Source organism: Pongo abelii, chromosome 14, assembly GCF_028885655.2.
Source record: "Pongo abelii isolate AG06213 chromosome 14, NHGRI_mPonAbe1-v2.0_pri, whole genome shotgun sequence".
Taxonomy (NCBI): Eukaryota; Metazoa; Chordata; class Mammalia; order Primates; family Hominidae; genus Pongo; species Pongo abelii.
The window spans coordinates 105,192,701-105,209,644 of NC_071999.2; the positions used below are offsets into that span (position 1 = coordinate 105,192,701).

Here is a 16,944-nt window from a genome sequence, read left to right on the forward strand (position 1 = left end):
CTCAGAGCTTTGACTCCTGCTCTCCCTGTCTCTCCCTTTCTGATTCTGATCCCACTCTGATGTGAGAGGAGGATCTGATACCACCCCTCAGGGGCCTTGCAGGCCTCCAGGCTTGAACACAAATTTCACAGCCCACGTGTGCAGCTCTGCACAAATGGCCAGAGCATTCCAAAGGCTGAGCTTCTCAAGCTTCCTTGAGCATCACAGAACACACTACTCCCTTCAGGGGCAACGTCCTCCCCACCCAAATCCACATTCTAACCTCCTAGGCATCTGTGTTCATCCTTCAAACCCAGCTCAGGTGTCACCTTCTCTTCTATCCTTCTCCACGGTCCCTGGTCAGTGGGTTCACACAGCCTTTGGTTGCTCATGGAATTCAGCAAGTTTTTTCTACTAATGTTACCTTTTGCTTCCCAAGCTAGACGAGGCTCCCCATTCAACTTTGTCTCACCTTTTTCTCACTCTTCCACTGTCGTGGGGTTCGCTCATTTCTGATAACTTTTCCATGCACTGTCCTGACTTCACCTTTCTGCTAAGCTCAGCTGACACGCAGGACTCTGTGGTATGGAGGGAAAGAGCACACAGGGCTCTGGAACTAAGTGACAGGTTTGAATCCTGGGCCGTCCTACTCACTTGCTGTGTGATTTTAAACAGTATTTACCCTTTTCTTTGTTCCTTGGCTTCCTCATCTATAAAATAAAGGTAACCACAGTTTCTACATCAGGGGGTTGTCATAAGGATGGAACAAGTAAATAGACAGAAAGAGCTGGAATATGGCATGATAACCAGTTAACAATAAAAGTCTGCTCTTCTAATGGAGGGAGGGGAGGGGAGGGGAGGAGGAAGAAGAAGAGAATGGCTTTATTCAATGATCAATTCTCTCCCCAGTCTACTACACAAGCCCCTATGAGGCCGAGGGGATACCCTGAAATTCTATTGTGCCTAAAAGGATGGTGTGCACATAACATATGTTGTGAAATGTTTCTGCAGATAGTAAAGATGACGGTGTTGGTGAACTACAGGCAAGAGGCTTAAACAAAGACGCTCAGACAGAGGTCTTCAAGCCGTGGGCATTTATTTCTTTAGCTAAGATTCTGTTTCCAGATGCACAGCAGTCTCTCTCCGTCCCTGAGCACTCAGCTCCAGGCTCCTTTCCCAGTTCCTTCTCCTGTCCCTTCCAGGGACCTTGGCTCTTTGCCTTCTGAACATGCTCACCAGGAGATCTCATCCCCTTCCATCCTTCATTACCAGACATCTGTCCGTGCTGGGATCCACACTCTAGCTATGGTCCTACTAGTCGCATCCCACTGATTTACATGTTGTGATGCGCTAAACCTCAAACTCAAGATGTCTGGAACTGAAATCCTCCTTTCCCGATTCTTCCTGATCCATTCCTTCAGTGCTCCCACCTCAGCAGGTGGCACCCTGGAGGTGCCCAGGGCACAAATATGAACACTCTTGACTCCTTCCTTTCTTATTTAACTGCCAAATCTCTCATTTAACACTCTCTTAAATCTTCTCTCTATCTCCTCCACCACCTGTGACCCTCCATTGACCTCCTCACTAGTGTTCCTATCTTGAGACCTCTCCTTTCTCTAAGCCGTTATCCACCCTGCAGGGTAAGTACAGTATGAGATTCATTAAAAACATGAACATGTTTCCTTAAAACCTTCACTAAATGGCTTCCCTCTAATACAGGAATAAAGTTCCAACAAGACCCACCATGATATGTCCCCTGCTTACCTCTCCAGCCTCACTGGTCACCCTTGTACTCCCACCATTGTCCTACAGCCTAATAAGCCCCCTCCAGCACTGTGGAATTACTAGCAGCTCCAAGGAGCCCTCAGCTCTCCCTCCTTGGGACTTTGCTCTCTCTGCAGAAATGTCCCTCTCCTTCTCCTTCACCTGGTTAAATCCTTCTACAAGGAGCCCCGCGTAGGTGCTTGTGGTACCTGTGCTTATCCCCATCATGGCCCATATCCCACGTGGCAGCCCTATGGGCCCTCTGAGAGCAGAGATTATGACTCTTTCATATCATACCACCCTGTAATTGGCAAGCATCCAATGGATGACTGAGAACTGAAGAAAATATGGGAGGTTGGGGGAGAACAAGGAAAAGACCTCAGGATTCTCTTCCAGTTGTTCTTCAACAATAAAGAAAGCACAGGGAAATAATAAGTTACAAGACTGAGTCTTTGATAATGTTGTTACCTGTTTCTTAAGCCTAGAAAACATACGGGAAATACCAAACATCCATAAAACTATTTAGCATATAGGACTGCATCTGAGAATCCCATAAACACTCTCACTACATAGACTCTGCAAAGGCAGAACCTACTCAAGAAGCAAAGAAAACACCTATCATTGGCAATTGGCTCCAAGTGGTCCCTCTGCTTCTGTTCACAAGTCATTTCTACTTTGAGTCTCCTAGGATATGTGTTTTTCCTTGGCAGAGAAACAAATACTGATTGAAACGTATCCTAGGATGTTATTCATTGTTCATTGACATTTGAAAAATAGTAAAGTACACCTTTATTCAATATTCTAGTACTGCATTGACAAAAAAACTATAGACACACACACACACATACACACACACAGTCACATGTACTTCACACACACATATTCATATCCAAACCTTCATATATACTATAAAATCTAGTTAAGGAGGGAAATTAATTATCCTTAGAATTTGTATAATGTATAAAAGGAAAACCAGAACGTACTCTTCATCTATAAATGTACAGATATATTTCCTGCAGACATGAATAGACTTTGTTTGGAAATTCTGCTAGCACCTTTGCTTATATTTTGCTGGGACTCCTTTTGTTAGCAAAGACCGGATATACCAAAAAAAAAAAAAGTAGATTCAAATCAAGGTTACTTGAGGATGCAGCTGCCACGTTGGAATTTTTCTTTCATCAAAATGCCCCAGAGAGTCCACATAAAGACAAGCTTGATCTATTTTATGAACAGGCTATTTACTGAGGAAACAAACCTACAAATATAATTAACTGTACACTTAAACCTTAACCCTTAGCTCCTGAATCTTAACCAATATGTCTCATAAGATTACTTAATTCAGCAACTTACGCAGTACAGTCTGTTTATTCTATCTTTAAATTATAGAATTTATGTCTCTCCCCAAATTTCTTGTTTTCATTTTTCCTGAATTGCTATTAAACTGACAACTGGATAAGAACCTTGCTTCTGCCGTGCACAGAGAACACTAAAGAAAAAATGGGGAGTAGGGGAAAAAGGAAAAGGCCTTAGGGTTTTCTCCCAATTGTTGCAAAGCTTAGTATATAAAAGAACATAAAAGATAATAAAGGCAGTATCACAAACCACTGAGTAAGGAATGGATTATTCAACATGGAACTGGGAAAAATGGGTATTGAGGTTGAGTAGGAAATTGAATTAGGATCTCAACTAAACTATATATCCAAATAAATTCTAAATCTACTAAAGCAGGGCACAGCAAACTTTTTGCAAAGGGCCAGCTAGTAAATATTTTAGGTCAGCTGATAATATTTATCAGGTGACTTTATCAGCTGACTTAAATAAGTGTCTGTCCTAATGACTCAACTCTAGCACCATTAAAGCAGGCCTGGACAATATAAAAAAAAAAGTGTGGCTATGTGGCAATAAAACTTTATTTACAAAAACAGACAGCAGGCCAGATTTGCCCCACAGACTTAGTCTGCTAACCCTGAGGGGAAAAGACAAATAGTAAATAAACAAACAAATTCCAAAAGAAAATACTGGTGAATATCTGATCTCAGATAGGCAAGAATTTCTAAGCATAAAGGTAATGGAAGAAACCACAGAAGAAAAGATGGTTATGTATACCATTTACATTCAAACCTCAGTTAGTAAAATAAGTACCATAAAGAAACAAAATCAAAAGGCAAATGACAAAACAGAGAAACACGTGATGAATATAACGAAGGATTTAGAGTTTGAAAGGTGTATCTTTTGTTTCTCAAACTGGCAAAAATGATGCTAGCCATGATCATGTATAAAAAAAGCACTAATAGTCACTGCTGCTAGGAGTGTAACTTGGATCAGTCATCACACAATAAAACAATATGCCTTAATAGGCCTTTAAAAAATTCATTCTTGCCTTCGCAAGTTCACTTTTATAAATCTAGCCTACAAAAATAATTATAGATCCACACAGATTTTTGGGTAAAGATGTCTTCTGTAATCTCGATTTATAACAACCTAAATACTGAACAACAGAGAAGTATTTAAATAAATTCCAGTATATATATTACAATGGAATACTATACATATGTTAAATCATGTTTTAGCAGAACTTTATGGGCATAAGAAAATGCTCATAATAAAATATGGTAAGTGAAAAATGCATCAGAAACTTTTATGGACAATTATCCCATTTTTAATATTTGCATAAGCAGAGAAAAATATCAGAAAACACATACCACAAATTAAGCAGCTTTGGTTTCTGGGCTGTGAGTTATGAGTGATTTCTGTTTTCCTCTTATTCTTCTTTGTGGTCTCTAAATTTTCTACAGTACTTATGTATTCTAAATATAAAAGACAACAAATGTTACTTTTAAAAAGCAAAAAGCATGGTGGGGTGTGGTGGCTCACACCTGTAATCCCAGAACTTTGGGAGGCCAAGGTGGGCAAATCACTTGAGTTCAGGAGTTCGAGACCAGCCTGACAACAAGCTGAAAACCCGTCTCTATAAGAAATACAAAAAGTTAGCTAGGCATGGTGGTGCTTGCCTGTAGTCCCAATTACTCAGGGGGCTTAGGTGGCAGGATGGTTTTGAGCCCAGGAGGCAGAGGCTTTAGGGAGCCAAGATTGCGCCACTGTACTCCAGCCTGGGTGACAGAGCCAGACCCTGTCTCAAAAAAATAAAATTTAGGCCGGGTGCAGTGGCTCACGCCTGTAATCCCAGCACTTTGAGAGGCAGAGGCGGGTGGATCACGAGGTCAGGAGATCAAGACCATCCTGGCCAACATGGTGAAACCCTGTCTCTACTAAAAATACAAAAATTAGCTGGGTATGGTGGCATGTGCCTGTAATCCCAGCTACTCGGGAGGCTGAGGCACAACAATTGCTTGAACCCAGGAGGGGGAAGTTGCAGTGAGCTAAGATTGCACCACTGCACTCAAGCCTGGTGACGGAAGAAGACTCCATCTCAAAAAAAATAAATAAACAAAAATTTAATTTAATTTAATTTAAAAATTAAAAAATAAAAAGCAAAAAGGTCACTGCTTCTCACTAAGGCCATGGGAGAAATAGAAATCAACTTCAGCAAAGCAGTAGCAGCTTTATTCATCTGTTTCTACTCAGTATTTCTGCTGCTGCTCTTTACTTCTGAATATCCATGAAATAGCTATATCAACTCTAAAAGGGTGAAGACCTCTCAGAACAAACACATTCCAGCCCCCACAATGGAACATTTCAGAACTCTCCTGGGATGTTTAAGAATGCTCATGATCATGCTTCCAGAAGTGGAGGCAAAATCAGTGCTAATTTGAACCCTGATATGACTGTGTTACTTGCCTAAGTATACAGCAATCTAAGTCACTGTATTCTGTTCAACAGGTGACCCCATCATCAACTTCATAAATAGCAATGATGAAAACAAACTGCTTGAAGTCAGAAGAGGCGAACACAAACTTTCTTTTCTTGAATTTTTAAAAATCTCTAAATAATCTTTCTGGAGGGCAGTCTGGCTATACATACCAAAATCCTTTAACAAGTAAATATATTTTGACCTAGCTACTCCAGATCTGGAAATCTGCTAAGAAAACAATTGTATAAATGTTTAAAGTATATATGCATAATATTTATCACAACATTTATAATTGGAAAGGAAAATGGAAGAGAAGGTATAGGTTAAATAAAATGTTACATCCATAAAATGAAATGACACCATTAAGAATGAGACATAAATGTCCACTCATTGACATGAACAGATGTTTATGATATATTGTGCAGCCTCTCTCTCTCTCTCTCTCTCTATATATATATATATTTTTTTTTTTTTTTTTGAGACGAAGTCTCATTCTTGTCCCCCAGGCTGAAGTGCAATGGCGCGATCTCGGCTCACTGCAACCTCCGCCTCCCGGGGTTCAAGCAATTCTCCTGCCTCAGCCTCCCGAGTAGCTGGGATTATAGGCGCCTGCCACCACACCCAGCTAATTTTTGTATTTTTAGTAGAGACGGGGTTTCACCATGTTGGCCAAGCTGGTCTCAATCTCCTGACCTCAGGTGATCCACTCGCCTTGACCTCCCTAAGTGCTGGGATTACAGGCATGAGCCACCGCGCCCGGCCCATGCGGAGTCTCTTGAAAGGAAGATACAAGACTATGTAACATAACAACGTTCTTCTTATACTCTACTTGTACCTTGGTCAGCTAAAGCTGCTACAACAAAATACTATAGACTGGGTGGCTAAGCAACAGAAATGTATTTTCTCACCATTCTAAGACTGGAAGTCTGAGATCAGGGTGCCAGTATGGTCAGGGCCTGGTGAAGGCTATCTTGGCTTCTTCCAGTGTCCTCACTTGAGTTGGGGGGTGTCCCAGGAGGATCATTTCCTCTTTAAGGCCACAGTACTATAAGATTAGGGCCCCGCCTTTATGACTTCATGTAACCTTAATTATCTCCTAAAGACCCTATTGCCAAACACAGTCCCATTAGGGGTTAGAGCTTCAACGTATGAATTAGGGAGGTAGGGGACACAATTCAGTCCATTGCAACTTGTTACATATTTTTTTATGAATAGTGGTATTTGTGAATGAAATCTGGAAAGGTTGTGTCTCAAAATGTTTAAAACAGCAGTTATCTCTGTGTTCCTGGACACTGGCATGCTTAGTTTCTACAATAAGTGTGCATTACTAGTTTATAGTTTAATAAATATTAAAGCAAAGGAATCCCACTGATAAATAAGACAGTATATTTTAACAAAGCTCTGGGGAAGGGTCTGGCCCTCTCTCGTGCTCACACACATTGGCTGCCCTCACAAAAAGCAGCCACAATAGAGCAGGGCAATCTTAGTTATGACATAGGAAATGGATCAAGGAATGAGAGCAGACTGTTCCTTGAAAACATCAGCCTAGTTTACTGTTGTGATCAAAACAGACAACAAAATCCACTGGGCATCATTAGGAAAAATATTAGAACTAAAATGGAAAACAGCCTACCCAAACCATGGTGCTGTGACCAGACTTGGAGTCAAGGAGTATTCTGGCACTAGAAGGCAGCCAAGCAGGCTCCGGGCCTTCATGACACCTTGAGGCAGATAAAACTGATATAAATGTACAAGAAAAAGCCATGAGAACACCTAAGATAATCAAGATCTGGCCTCTACTTTCCCCGCCTGCCTCCAGCTGACAGGTATTATTATTCCATTTTCACATACCTTGTCACTGATTATTCACTTACCTCTCAGCCAGGCCCCAAGATCCCACCTGTCCCCACCCCCAAACCCACAGACACACAAGCAGGATGGGGGCTCTCGGGCCAGAAAGCGTATCATCTTCAACTCTGCTGTCTTTGCACAGTGCACACATTCAACAAATGACTGTTAAATAAGTACATGATCAATTAAAGGATTTTTTTCATAGCCGGTAGGTTTTTCTCATTAGAAAAGACTGTTTAGTCTTTTGGGACTGTTTGGGGAGATTAAAGTGGTCTGATGAAAGTTTATACAGTACTAAAGGCTGAAGACATGTTGAAGACATTTAGGAAATCTTGTAGTGATAGAGACATGAAAAACTTTAAGGTTTTAAGGCCATAAGGTAAAAAAAAAAAAAAAAAATGAGAGAAATATTAATTTACAATGGGTAAAATTACAGCTGCATTATCCCAACATGTCACAAAAGAAACTGAAGACAAGTTTGTTTTCTCCTCTTGTGACAAGCACTTTGCCTGTATTACTGCTCTTCATTAAGCAGCTGACGGGGTCCTAGCTGCTGTTAAAGTTGTAACCGAGCAAGTTCTTCCACTTCAGTTATAATTGGCAAAAACAGAACATGTTGAGAATAATCCAACAACTCTTCAATTCTTCCACAGCTACTTGATGTGGAATATGATATTGGTAGCTAAGAGTAAAATAGGTCAATCCTAGCCAATAAGGCTAGCCCCATCACAAACTTGCCTAGACAAGGAAAAATGGAATTGACAATGTGTTTTGTTTCAGCCCAAGCTTCCTTCTGAACCTCCACTGGAGATTCTAGGCTGAGCTATCCCTTCCTGTCCTCAGACAGTACCTGCATGTCCCATGTGTCAGTGTCCCCATCATTTCTGTACACTCAGCACACATAAGCAATCGAGACTGCTTCCTAAATGAGTTGAACTAACACAGTCAATTAATCAGAAAAGGGGAAATACTTTAGGAAAAATCTACACTCAGGAATAAAATCTTCCCAAATCAGTCTTGTCCCTCAACTGTGGTAGAATTACTAGTCAAAATGTAGGTGTCTATACTTGAAATTCAGCCTGTCCACAACTGCCAGATAAGTACATCTCCTAATGTAGCGCCCACCATGCGGCTGATTCACTGTTTAAATATAAATTCCAGTAGGAGCCTGAACAGCGCCAGCCTTACAAGCTAAATCCTGCACTCAAGACATCTGTTTGTTACTTCAGAGCCATCCTTAGTGATGGTAAAAAGGCTTTTTCTTCACTATATGCTTCTCTGTTACCCTTTTTACCTTTTTGAGTCAGGGTCTCACTGATTCGCCCAGGATGGAGTGCAATGGCGCAATCTCAGCTTACTGCAACCTCCACCTCCCCAAGCGACACTCCTGCCTCAGCTTCCTGAGTAGCTGGGATTACAGGCAGTGCCACCATGCCCGGCTAATTTTTGTATTTTTAGTAGAGACAAGTTTTCACCATGTTGGCCAAGCTGGTCTTGAACTCCTGACCTCAAGTGATCCACCCACTTCAGCCTCCCAAGGTGCTGGGACTACAGGCGTGTGCCACCATGCCCGGCCTTACCTTTTAATTTATATTGTAACTCATTCCAAAAGGATTTAAAGTTATTTACATATATACATAATAAAATTTAAAAGTATTTTAATAAGCAGATGAGAAAAAGCAGACTGATAAAATAGCAGGTAATATAAAAAAATAAGCAAAGTTGAAGGGCAATATAAAAGTCATTTTGAAAAAGCTTAGAACCTGCTAGAATTTGGTCATATGTTTGGAAATAAGCTTTAACAGTTAACTGATGACTTGGCTGGGATCAGTTACATGGACCATACTGTATATAAAATGAAAACAAAGTAGTTCCTCATGAAAAGCACAACCATTCATATTATGAAGAGAAGAAATTTATTCCAGGGCTCCTCATAAAAGGAACACCAAAAAACAGAAATGACAATGATTATAACAGCTAACAGTTAACACTTATGTGCAAGACAATGACCTAGGAACTTTAGACATACTCACTCATTTAATAGCCCTATGAGGCAAGTACCATTATTATCTGCAAATAGCAGATAAGGAAACTGAGGAACAGAGTGGTTAAGTAAATTGCCCAAAGCCACACAACTATTAAGTTGTGAATTTCAGAGGATTCAAACCCCAAAGGCTGGCTCCAGTATCAGCATTCTTTTTTTGTTTGTTTGTTTGAGACACGGTCTCCTTCTGTCAACAAGGCTTGAGTGCAGTGGTGCAATCACAGCTCACTGTGGCCTCAACCTCCAGGACTCAAGTGATCCTCCAGCCTCAGCATCCCAAGTAGCTGGGGCTACTTGGCATGCACCACCACGCCCAGCTAATCTTTGTATTTTTTGTACGGACGGGGTTTCACCATGTTGCTCAGGCTGGTCTCGAACTCCTGGCTATCCACCCGCCTTAGCCCCCCAAAGTGCTGGGACTACAGGTGTGAGCCATAGCGCCCAGCCCAGAATCAGCACTCTTAACCACCATACTACAGTGCCTCTTGCCATTCCAATAGCAAGTAAGCAATGCCCTCAATAACATCCTTATAGTAGATTCCACTTTCTTAAGTACGTTTCTTATGATGTGCTTCAGTATAGGGCAAGAAAAAAACACAAAGCTTAGATCAGAAACAGAAATTCCACTGAGGACAAACAAGGCAGACCAGGCATGTGGTTCTCTGACAGATGGACAGATATTTGGGACATTTAGGGTCTTCAGAAGAATGGGTGGCCTCGGGCCCTTTAGGCCATCCTTCATGAATGTTACATTCCTTCCACAAAGGCTTGGTGCACACTGAGTAGCTGAAGTGGGGGTTATGCTTTCTGAGGGCAGGTGAAATACAGCTCTTACCTGATGACAGTTAAGGCAGAATCACAGGCTGGAGTCACCACCTGAGCTGGAGGTAGGACAGATATCCTACCCAAGCTGAGAACCCTGGTGCAAACCCACATATGAAGATAAAGTCAGCCTATCTTTGCATGGGGGTGACCCAAGGAAGTACCAGTGGGCAGGGCTCCCTTAAGAAATGCGTCATCAATAGAAGTAGTCTGGACAATATCCAGTTGTCAGTCATTACCACTGCAAGCCCAGGGAACATCAGCCATGAACCACACAACTTCTTGGTGTGTGTTCTTGGTAACCATGACAGAAGGGTTAGAAGCACCTCTAGGGAGTGGAATGGTCAACAGGCTCGGAGAGATCATTAACAGAGAGCCAGTTACTGTTTGGGGAAACTAAAAATTTTAAAAAAACACACATTTTGGCTTTAGAATAAGTGATTTTAACTAATCTTCTCAGTAGTTTCTCCAAGTTCAAGTTCAGGACCGTAAAACCATTTCATCAGTAGTCCCTCATTGATTGATCATTTACTATAGAGCCAGGAACTGTTATAGCTGTTAGGAGAAGAGCAGTGAAAAAAGCGCACAAAAATCCCAGGCACCATGAATCCGATTCTTTTTTTTTTAAGCAATAGGATCTTGCTTTGTTTCCCAGGCTGGAGTGCACACTGTAAACTTGAACTCCTAGGCTCAAGTGACCCTCCCGCTTCAGCCTCCTGAGTAGCTGGGACTACAGGTGTGTGTCAACATATGTCTGGCTAATTATTTTGTTGTTGTTGTTGTTGTTGTTTGTAGAAACGAGGTCTTGCTATGTTGTCCAGGCTGGTCTTGAACTCACGGCCTCAAGCAATCCTCCTGCCTTGGCCTCCCAAAGCACTGGGATGACAGGCGTGAGCCACCACACACCTAGCCATGAATCTTGTTCTTGTACTGTAAGTGTACTCCTAGTAACACACACTACTAATTACTGTTACTACGCCTGTGCTGGTATTCTGGATAAAGAGTAGGTCAGGTGAAGAAGAAACTATCCAGGATCTGGGGAAAGGTGTGCCGGGGCATTTTAGGGTTAAGCAGGGGGTCATAGGAGCCTCACTGAGAAGGGGGTCTGAGCAAAGGCCAGGCAATGAATGGTGCAATCCCTGGTGGAGATGTCCTGGGAAGTAGAAACAGCAAGGCAGCCTGGGTGCCCAGAACGGGGTGAGGAATGAGCAGGAGAGAAATAGACACACAGGTGAAAAGAAGGAGGAAGTGCTAGGCAGTGCTGGAAATGGGGCTGGAGGCCGCTGTAAAGATTCTGCATTTGACTCTGAGCTGCAGAAGGTCCAGAGCAGAGGAGTGACATGGTCTGACTCGTTTTCAGAGGGCTACTCTGCTGCGTGCAGAAGAGGCCCCAGAGGGCAAGGACACCAACAGAGAGACAAGTGTGGAGTGAGAGGGCACATCTTTCCATCCAGCAGCACCTCTGCCACATGCACAGACGGCCTGCTGGTGCAGGCAAGAGTGGTGGGCAAAGAGCAGCTGACAGGATGCATGACAGCAGTGTTCTAGAATCCCAAACCCAGAGCTCTGACAGAGCCCCTGGCAGGTTACTCTTCCCCCAGGCAATAAAAGAGAAAAGAAAAACAAGCAGAATCTCTTAAAGTCAGGTTAACCAAAGACAAGTCAGTCTGGCCTGAGGGAGCAGAAGCTTGCCGCATGGGAGGGGCATTGCCATTACTGGCCCAAGCAGGTCCCGGGCTGTCTGGTTATGGATACACTAATGGAACAGAGAGCTATAAGGAGCTAGTCCTTCTAATCTCTGACACCAGTTATTCGCAAAAGCATATTCCAAAATACCTCAGAGCTTAAAATATTTAACAGTTAATATAACACCACTTAAATTCCAACTATACATAACACTGACTTGCAAAATGCATCTGATGCCTTGAGTGATGCTCTCCTTTCTTCCTCCCACATATTGCGAGTGCTAACATAAGACCCTCCATAAAATGCATCCTCTCTCTGGGTTCCCGCAGGCTGGGACCACCCAATCTGATCACAAGGGCATATGGCATGCCAATACCCCCTTCTCAGTCTCAGATGGTAGCCTCACCAGCCGGGAAAGGTCTCAGCGTTTCTGCATGCTTCACTGTACCAAGCAGCTGCTGGCAAGACACACACAGAAACTCTGAGATATATTTGTCCCCACTCATTTTGACAAAAGCTGTGATAAGAACAGAAGGAAAAATGGCAAGGCATCCTGAGAGAGGAGGAGACCCATATGTGGCTCCTCACAAACTTGGTGCTGGTGGGAAGGCCACAAGAGGCACACCCATCTGTGACTTGACACCTCTTCATGCCTGATAAAGGGACAGAACACAGAAGTGTCATGTCAAACTGCACTTCCTCTCACTCTCAAGACCCTTCACCCCAAAACACGTTAAGTAGCTGGATTTTTTAAAAAAATAAAACTATAAATATTTGTCTCATACCCATCATAGTTTTCTTTCATGCTCCCTTTAAATTTCTCCCCCCGCATCAAGGACTGGCCATAAGCCATTAGTAAGAAAAACCTGGCCAACTAGAAGACTGGAATGTAAAGGGGCTAAATAATTCACTATCACTGGGAAAGGGTTCACATATATAATACCCTAAATATACACTTTACCACATATTATTTCTAGGACTATACCAAGAACATGTAAGCTGATAAAGCTACATTAGAAAACTATTCTTTAATAAAATATCTTATTCCTTTCTCTGTATTTAGCTTTGATGAATACATGGCATTCTCACACATACAAACACTCACTTCACAATTTAAACTTAAGGCCACTAATTACCCATTTATACACACAGACTACATACATATAAGTACATTCAAATAAATATATTTGCTTTATAAGTAAAGACTAGTTTATTCTAACACCATTAAACTACTTGTTAATTAAGCAAGATAGCATTTACCAGCCAGGAGGAGATCAATAGTTCTGAATCTTCTTTTGTCCAATTGTATGCTGTATATTCAAGGGCATTATTCTCTCCTTGCTGTTTGCACATATAAGCACAGTTTCTTTCAAAAACGGTGCGGATGCCTTTAAACAGAATCACACTAGTAGTGCAACCCATCCCCAAGGTGTGGATGTTCAGTTTTTTAGCAATCTCTACTCCATTTCCACATCCTCTTCCTTGGCTTTTCCGAAACAGGCTCCCACTGTACCATCTTCATGACAAGCAGTCACCGGTACCGGAACAGAAGGGAAGCTCTGAGCTGCCGTACTAGAATCCGCTCCTGCTCAACAGCCTGACAAAAAATCCAGACTCCGAGTGTAAAACAGGAGGGGTGGTGCAAACACAAGATGACACACCTCGGATGCACCAAACCTTTAAAGTATCGTTTTTCTAGCTGATTGCTTCACTCTTAATACCAAAGAACAAATAAGCAGGAGATTTACATGTGGCTACTGGAAAACTGCCGGCTCCTGTGATTTGCTTGGGATTGTTCTGAATCTCAGAACCTGCCCAAAATGAAAAAGACAGTGCCAGACAGCCACACTGCTGCAGATGCTGCTGGGAGGCACAAAGAATGTTCATCTGCTGCAAGAAATCACTCTCCCAGAATGCTTAGCCTAGCATCTATATTAGCAAACATCTCTTTCCTTGACCTAAATATGCTGTTTATTTAATCCTGCATCAGCGGGAAACAGAGAAGCAAAGGAAAAAAAAGTCCAAAAAACGAGTGAAATCTCTAAGATGACTGCTGCTATGGAAACACATGCAAGCCCACTTCAAACAACCTTTTGCACGTATGGGTAACAGCTTGCTGACAGCAAACCACAAGGGAACACAACATTGCTGTGTCGATCTTGACTTCAGCCCACCTCTACTCTTTGCTAGAGAGGGCTAGCAAGATCGCACTGCTTAAAAGGATTATCCCGTCTCTGGTACCCAAAGATGCAAATGAGAACATGAATAAAGGGCTACCCAGTCTGGCTAGATGCATGCCTTCTGAAGCAGCACTCCAGTATGCAATGGGAAATACATGCTGAGGTCTCACAGTCAACATGATTATGTTTGGTGTGTAAGTAATCCAACTCCTTCTACTGTAGACTGAATTCAGTGACACTACACTACCTCATGTGAATCTCTGGGAATGGCTAACAGGGAAGCTTGTCAATGATATGATATCAAGCTGACTCTTGCCATTTTCCTTCTTCAACAATGAAAGACTAACTATATAAAAAGACCATGCTGCACATACAGGAAAACCTTTCCCAGCCACAATATGTAACTAGGAAAAAAGTGATCAATCTTTTAAAATCTGCTCTGATATTATTCCTTATTTCACAAGGCAACAGATAATTTCATTTCTCTCTATAGATGTGAAAGTTAGAGTGAATTAACTGACTGAGTACCTGGGGGCTGTATAAACTCGTGCATGTAGTAAAATCATACCTGTAGGGAATACCATCCAGGCATGTGATCCCACAATGTCTGTTTTCTATGAGTAGTTTAGCCATTGGGCCCCACAGAAAAGCAAAAATCTAGGCTTATTCTCTCTCCTGTATTTTTATGCAAAGTGTGTCTGATAGCTGTACAAGATCAAAGATGGGGAGATGTTGGCCACATGCAAAAAACAGGATGACCCTCTGGGGTAGAGCATTCCACTTCCAAAGGGTGATTCTGTGAAAACAGAGCTATAGGGTTCAATATTACACCCAAGTTGTGACATTAGGAGAGTCTTCATGCGAAATCACAATGCTGACAGATAAACAACTAGAAACTCACCTACCCAGAAACTGAATATTGGAGACTATAAAACACTAAACACATAAGTTAAATGTCAGTTTTGAGAATTCAGAAAATCTACCAATTAACCTGACTCCTATACAGCAAGAGAAATAGCTTTAAAAGCAATAGTTCATTCACAGAAATAAAGAGAGTACCTGGAAATGTAAAATTAATTTGTTATTGTTATGACATATTTTAGACATCCTGCCTGCAGAAGCCAGGGAATATTATTTGAGATACAAAAGATTATGTTTGAACTTTACCAAGAATTAGAAATAACCAAGTAAATTGGAAGCTACTGGTATATGCTGTTTGATCTACTTTTAGAACCCTCCATTCGTGTTTAAAACAAGACTCTAAATCAGGGGTGTCCAATCTTTTGACTTCCCTGGACCACACTGGAAGAAGAATAATTGTCTTGGGCCACACATAAAATATACTAACACTAATGATAGCTGATGAGCTTAAAAAGAATCACAAAAAATCTCATAATGTTTTAAGAAAGTTTACGAATTTGTGTTGGGCCACATTCAAAGCCAGCCTGGGCCACATGCAGCCTGAGGGCCGCGGGTAGGACAAGCTTGGTCTAAATGGTCTCACCACAAAAAAATAAAGAAAAAAGGTAACTGAGGTGATAGGTGTGTTAGCTAACTCAATTGTGGTAATCATTTCACAATATGTATCAAATCATCATATTGTATACCTTAAATTTATACAATTTTGCCAATCATACCTCAATAATGCTAAAAAGATAAATAAAAGTAAAAGCTAAATTTTAAAAAAACAATAAGAGAGAATGAAACAATTTCCTAACTCATTCAAAGGAAAAAGCAATGTTTTCTGGAGATAAATTAATAAAATGTTACGGTTTGAATGTGTTCCCCAAAGTTCATGAGTTAGAAAGTTAATCCTCAATGGACAGTGCTGGGAAGTGGGACCTTCCAGTAGTGATTAGGGCAGAGCCTCACTGATTAATGGTGTTCTCAAGAGTGGGTTCCTAATAAAAGAATGAGGTCAGTCCCCTTTCTCTCTCTCACTCTTGCGTGTTCTCTTTTCCTTCCACCTTTCACCTTCCACCATAGGACGATGTGGTATGAAGACCCTTACCAGCTGCTGCTGCCATGCTCTTACATCTTCCAGACTCTAGAACAGTGGGACGAATAAATTTCTGTTCATTATAAATTACCTTGTTTGTGGTATTCTGTTATAGCAGCAGAAAATGGACCAAGACATATACACATTGAAGCAACTTGTGCCAAATTTTAAGTATTAATCATTTTCCAACCAACAAAATTAGTGGGCTCTTGAAAAGCAACAGAAAATATTTAGAGTGAAGTATTCAGAAACAGGTCTCATGATAATAGAAGCAAGACAAAATGAGTAATTCAAAAGGTATGTTTGGTTTCACTGACTTTTCTGTATCAGAATGAACTTGAGTTGTTCTAAATTGAAAATTACCATGAATTTCATCAAAGGACATGAATAGATGAATGGTGTCTATTGGCAACCAGAGCAGCCACCTAAAAGAGTATATATTTCAATTTGGAGATCACATTTACTCTCCCATCTTTAAATGTCACTTCTAATTTATACAGCTCCTAAGACTAAATGTCTGCCTTTGAATCCCTTTTGAGATGCAGGCCCATGTCTTCCTCTCCTGCTAATACTGACACCTGACTCTCCTACCATCTCACCCTCAGATGTTCCAAATGAATCATCCTTTAATATGACAAACTCGTATGGCACATCCACACAATGGAGTATCATTCAATCACAGGCAGCAACAAAGTACTGATGCATGCCACTACACAAATGGCCTGAAAACCATTATGTGAAGGAAAGAAGCCAGGCACCAAAGACCCCATATTGTATTACTGAAAGGAAATGTCCAGAACAGACACAT

At 41.5% G+C, this 16,944-nt stretch overlaps 1 protein-coding gene across 24 annotated transcripts in view; it reads right to left on the reverse strand.

The window, feature by feature from the left end:
• Positions 1-16,944, reverse strand: part of DOCK9 (dedicator of cytokinesis 9) — a 298,314-nt gene that overhangs the window by 214,120 nt on the left and 67,250 nt on the right. The window contains exon 1 of one of the 24 annotated variants that reach the window (XM_054528582.2): positions 13,218-13,600. In XM_054528582.2, the coding sequence (XP_054384557.1) occupies positions 13,218-13,379 (162 nt within the window). In that variant the 5' untranslated portion in view covers positions 13,380-13,600. 24 annotated transcript variants of the gene reach the window in all.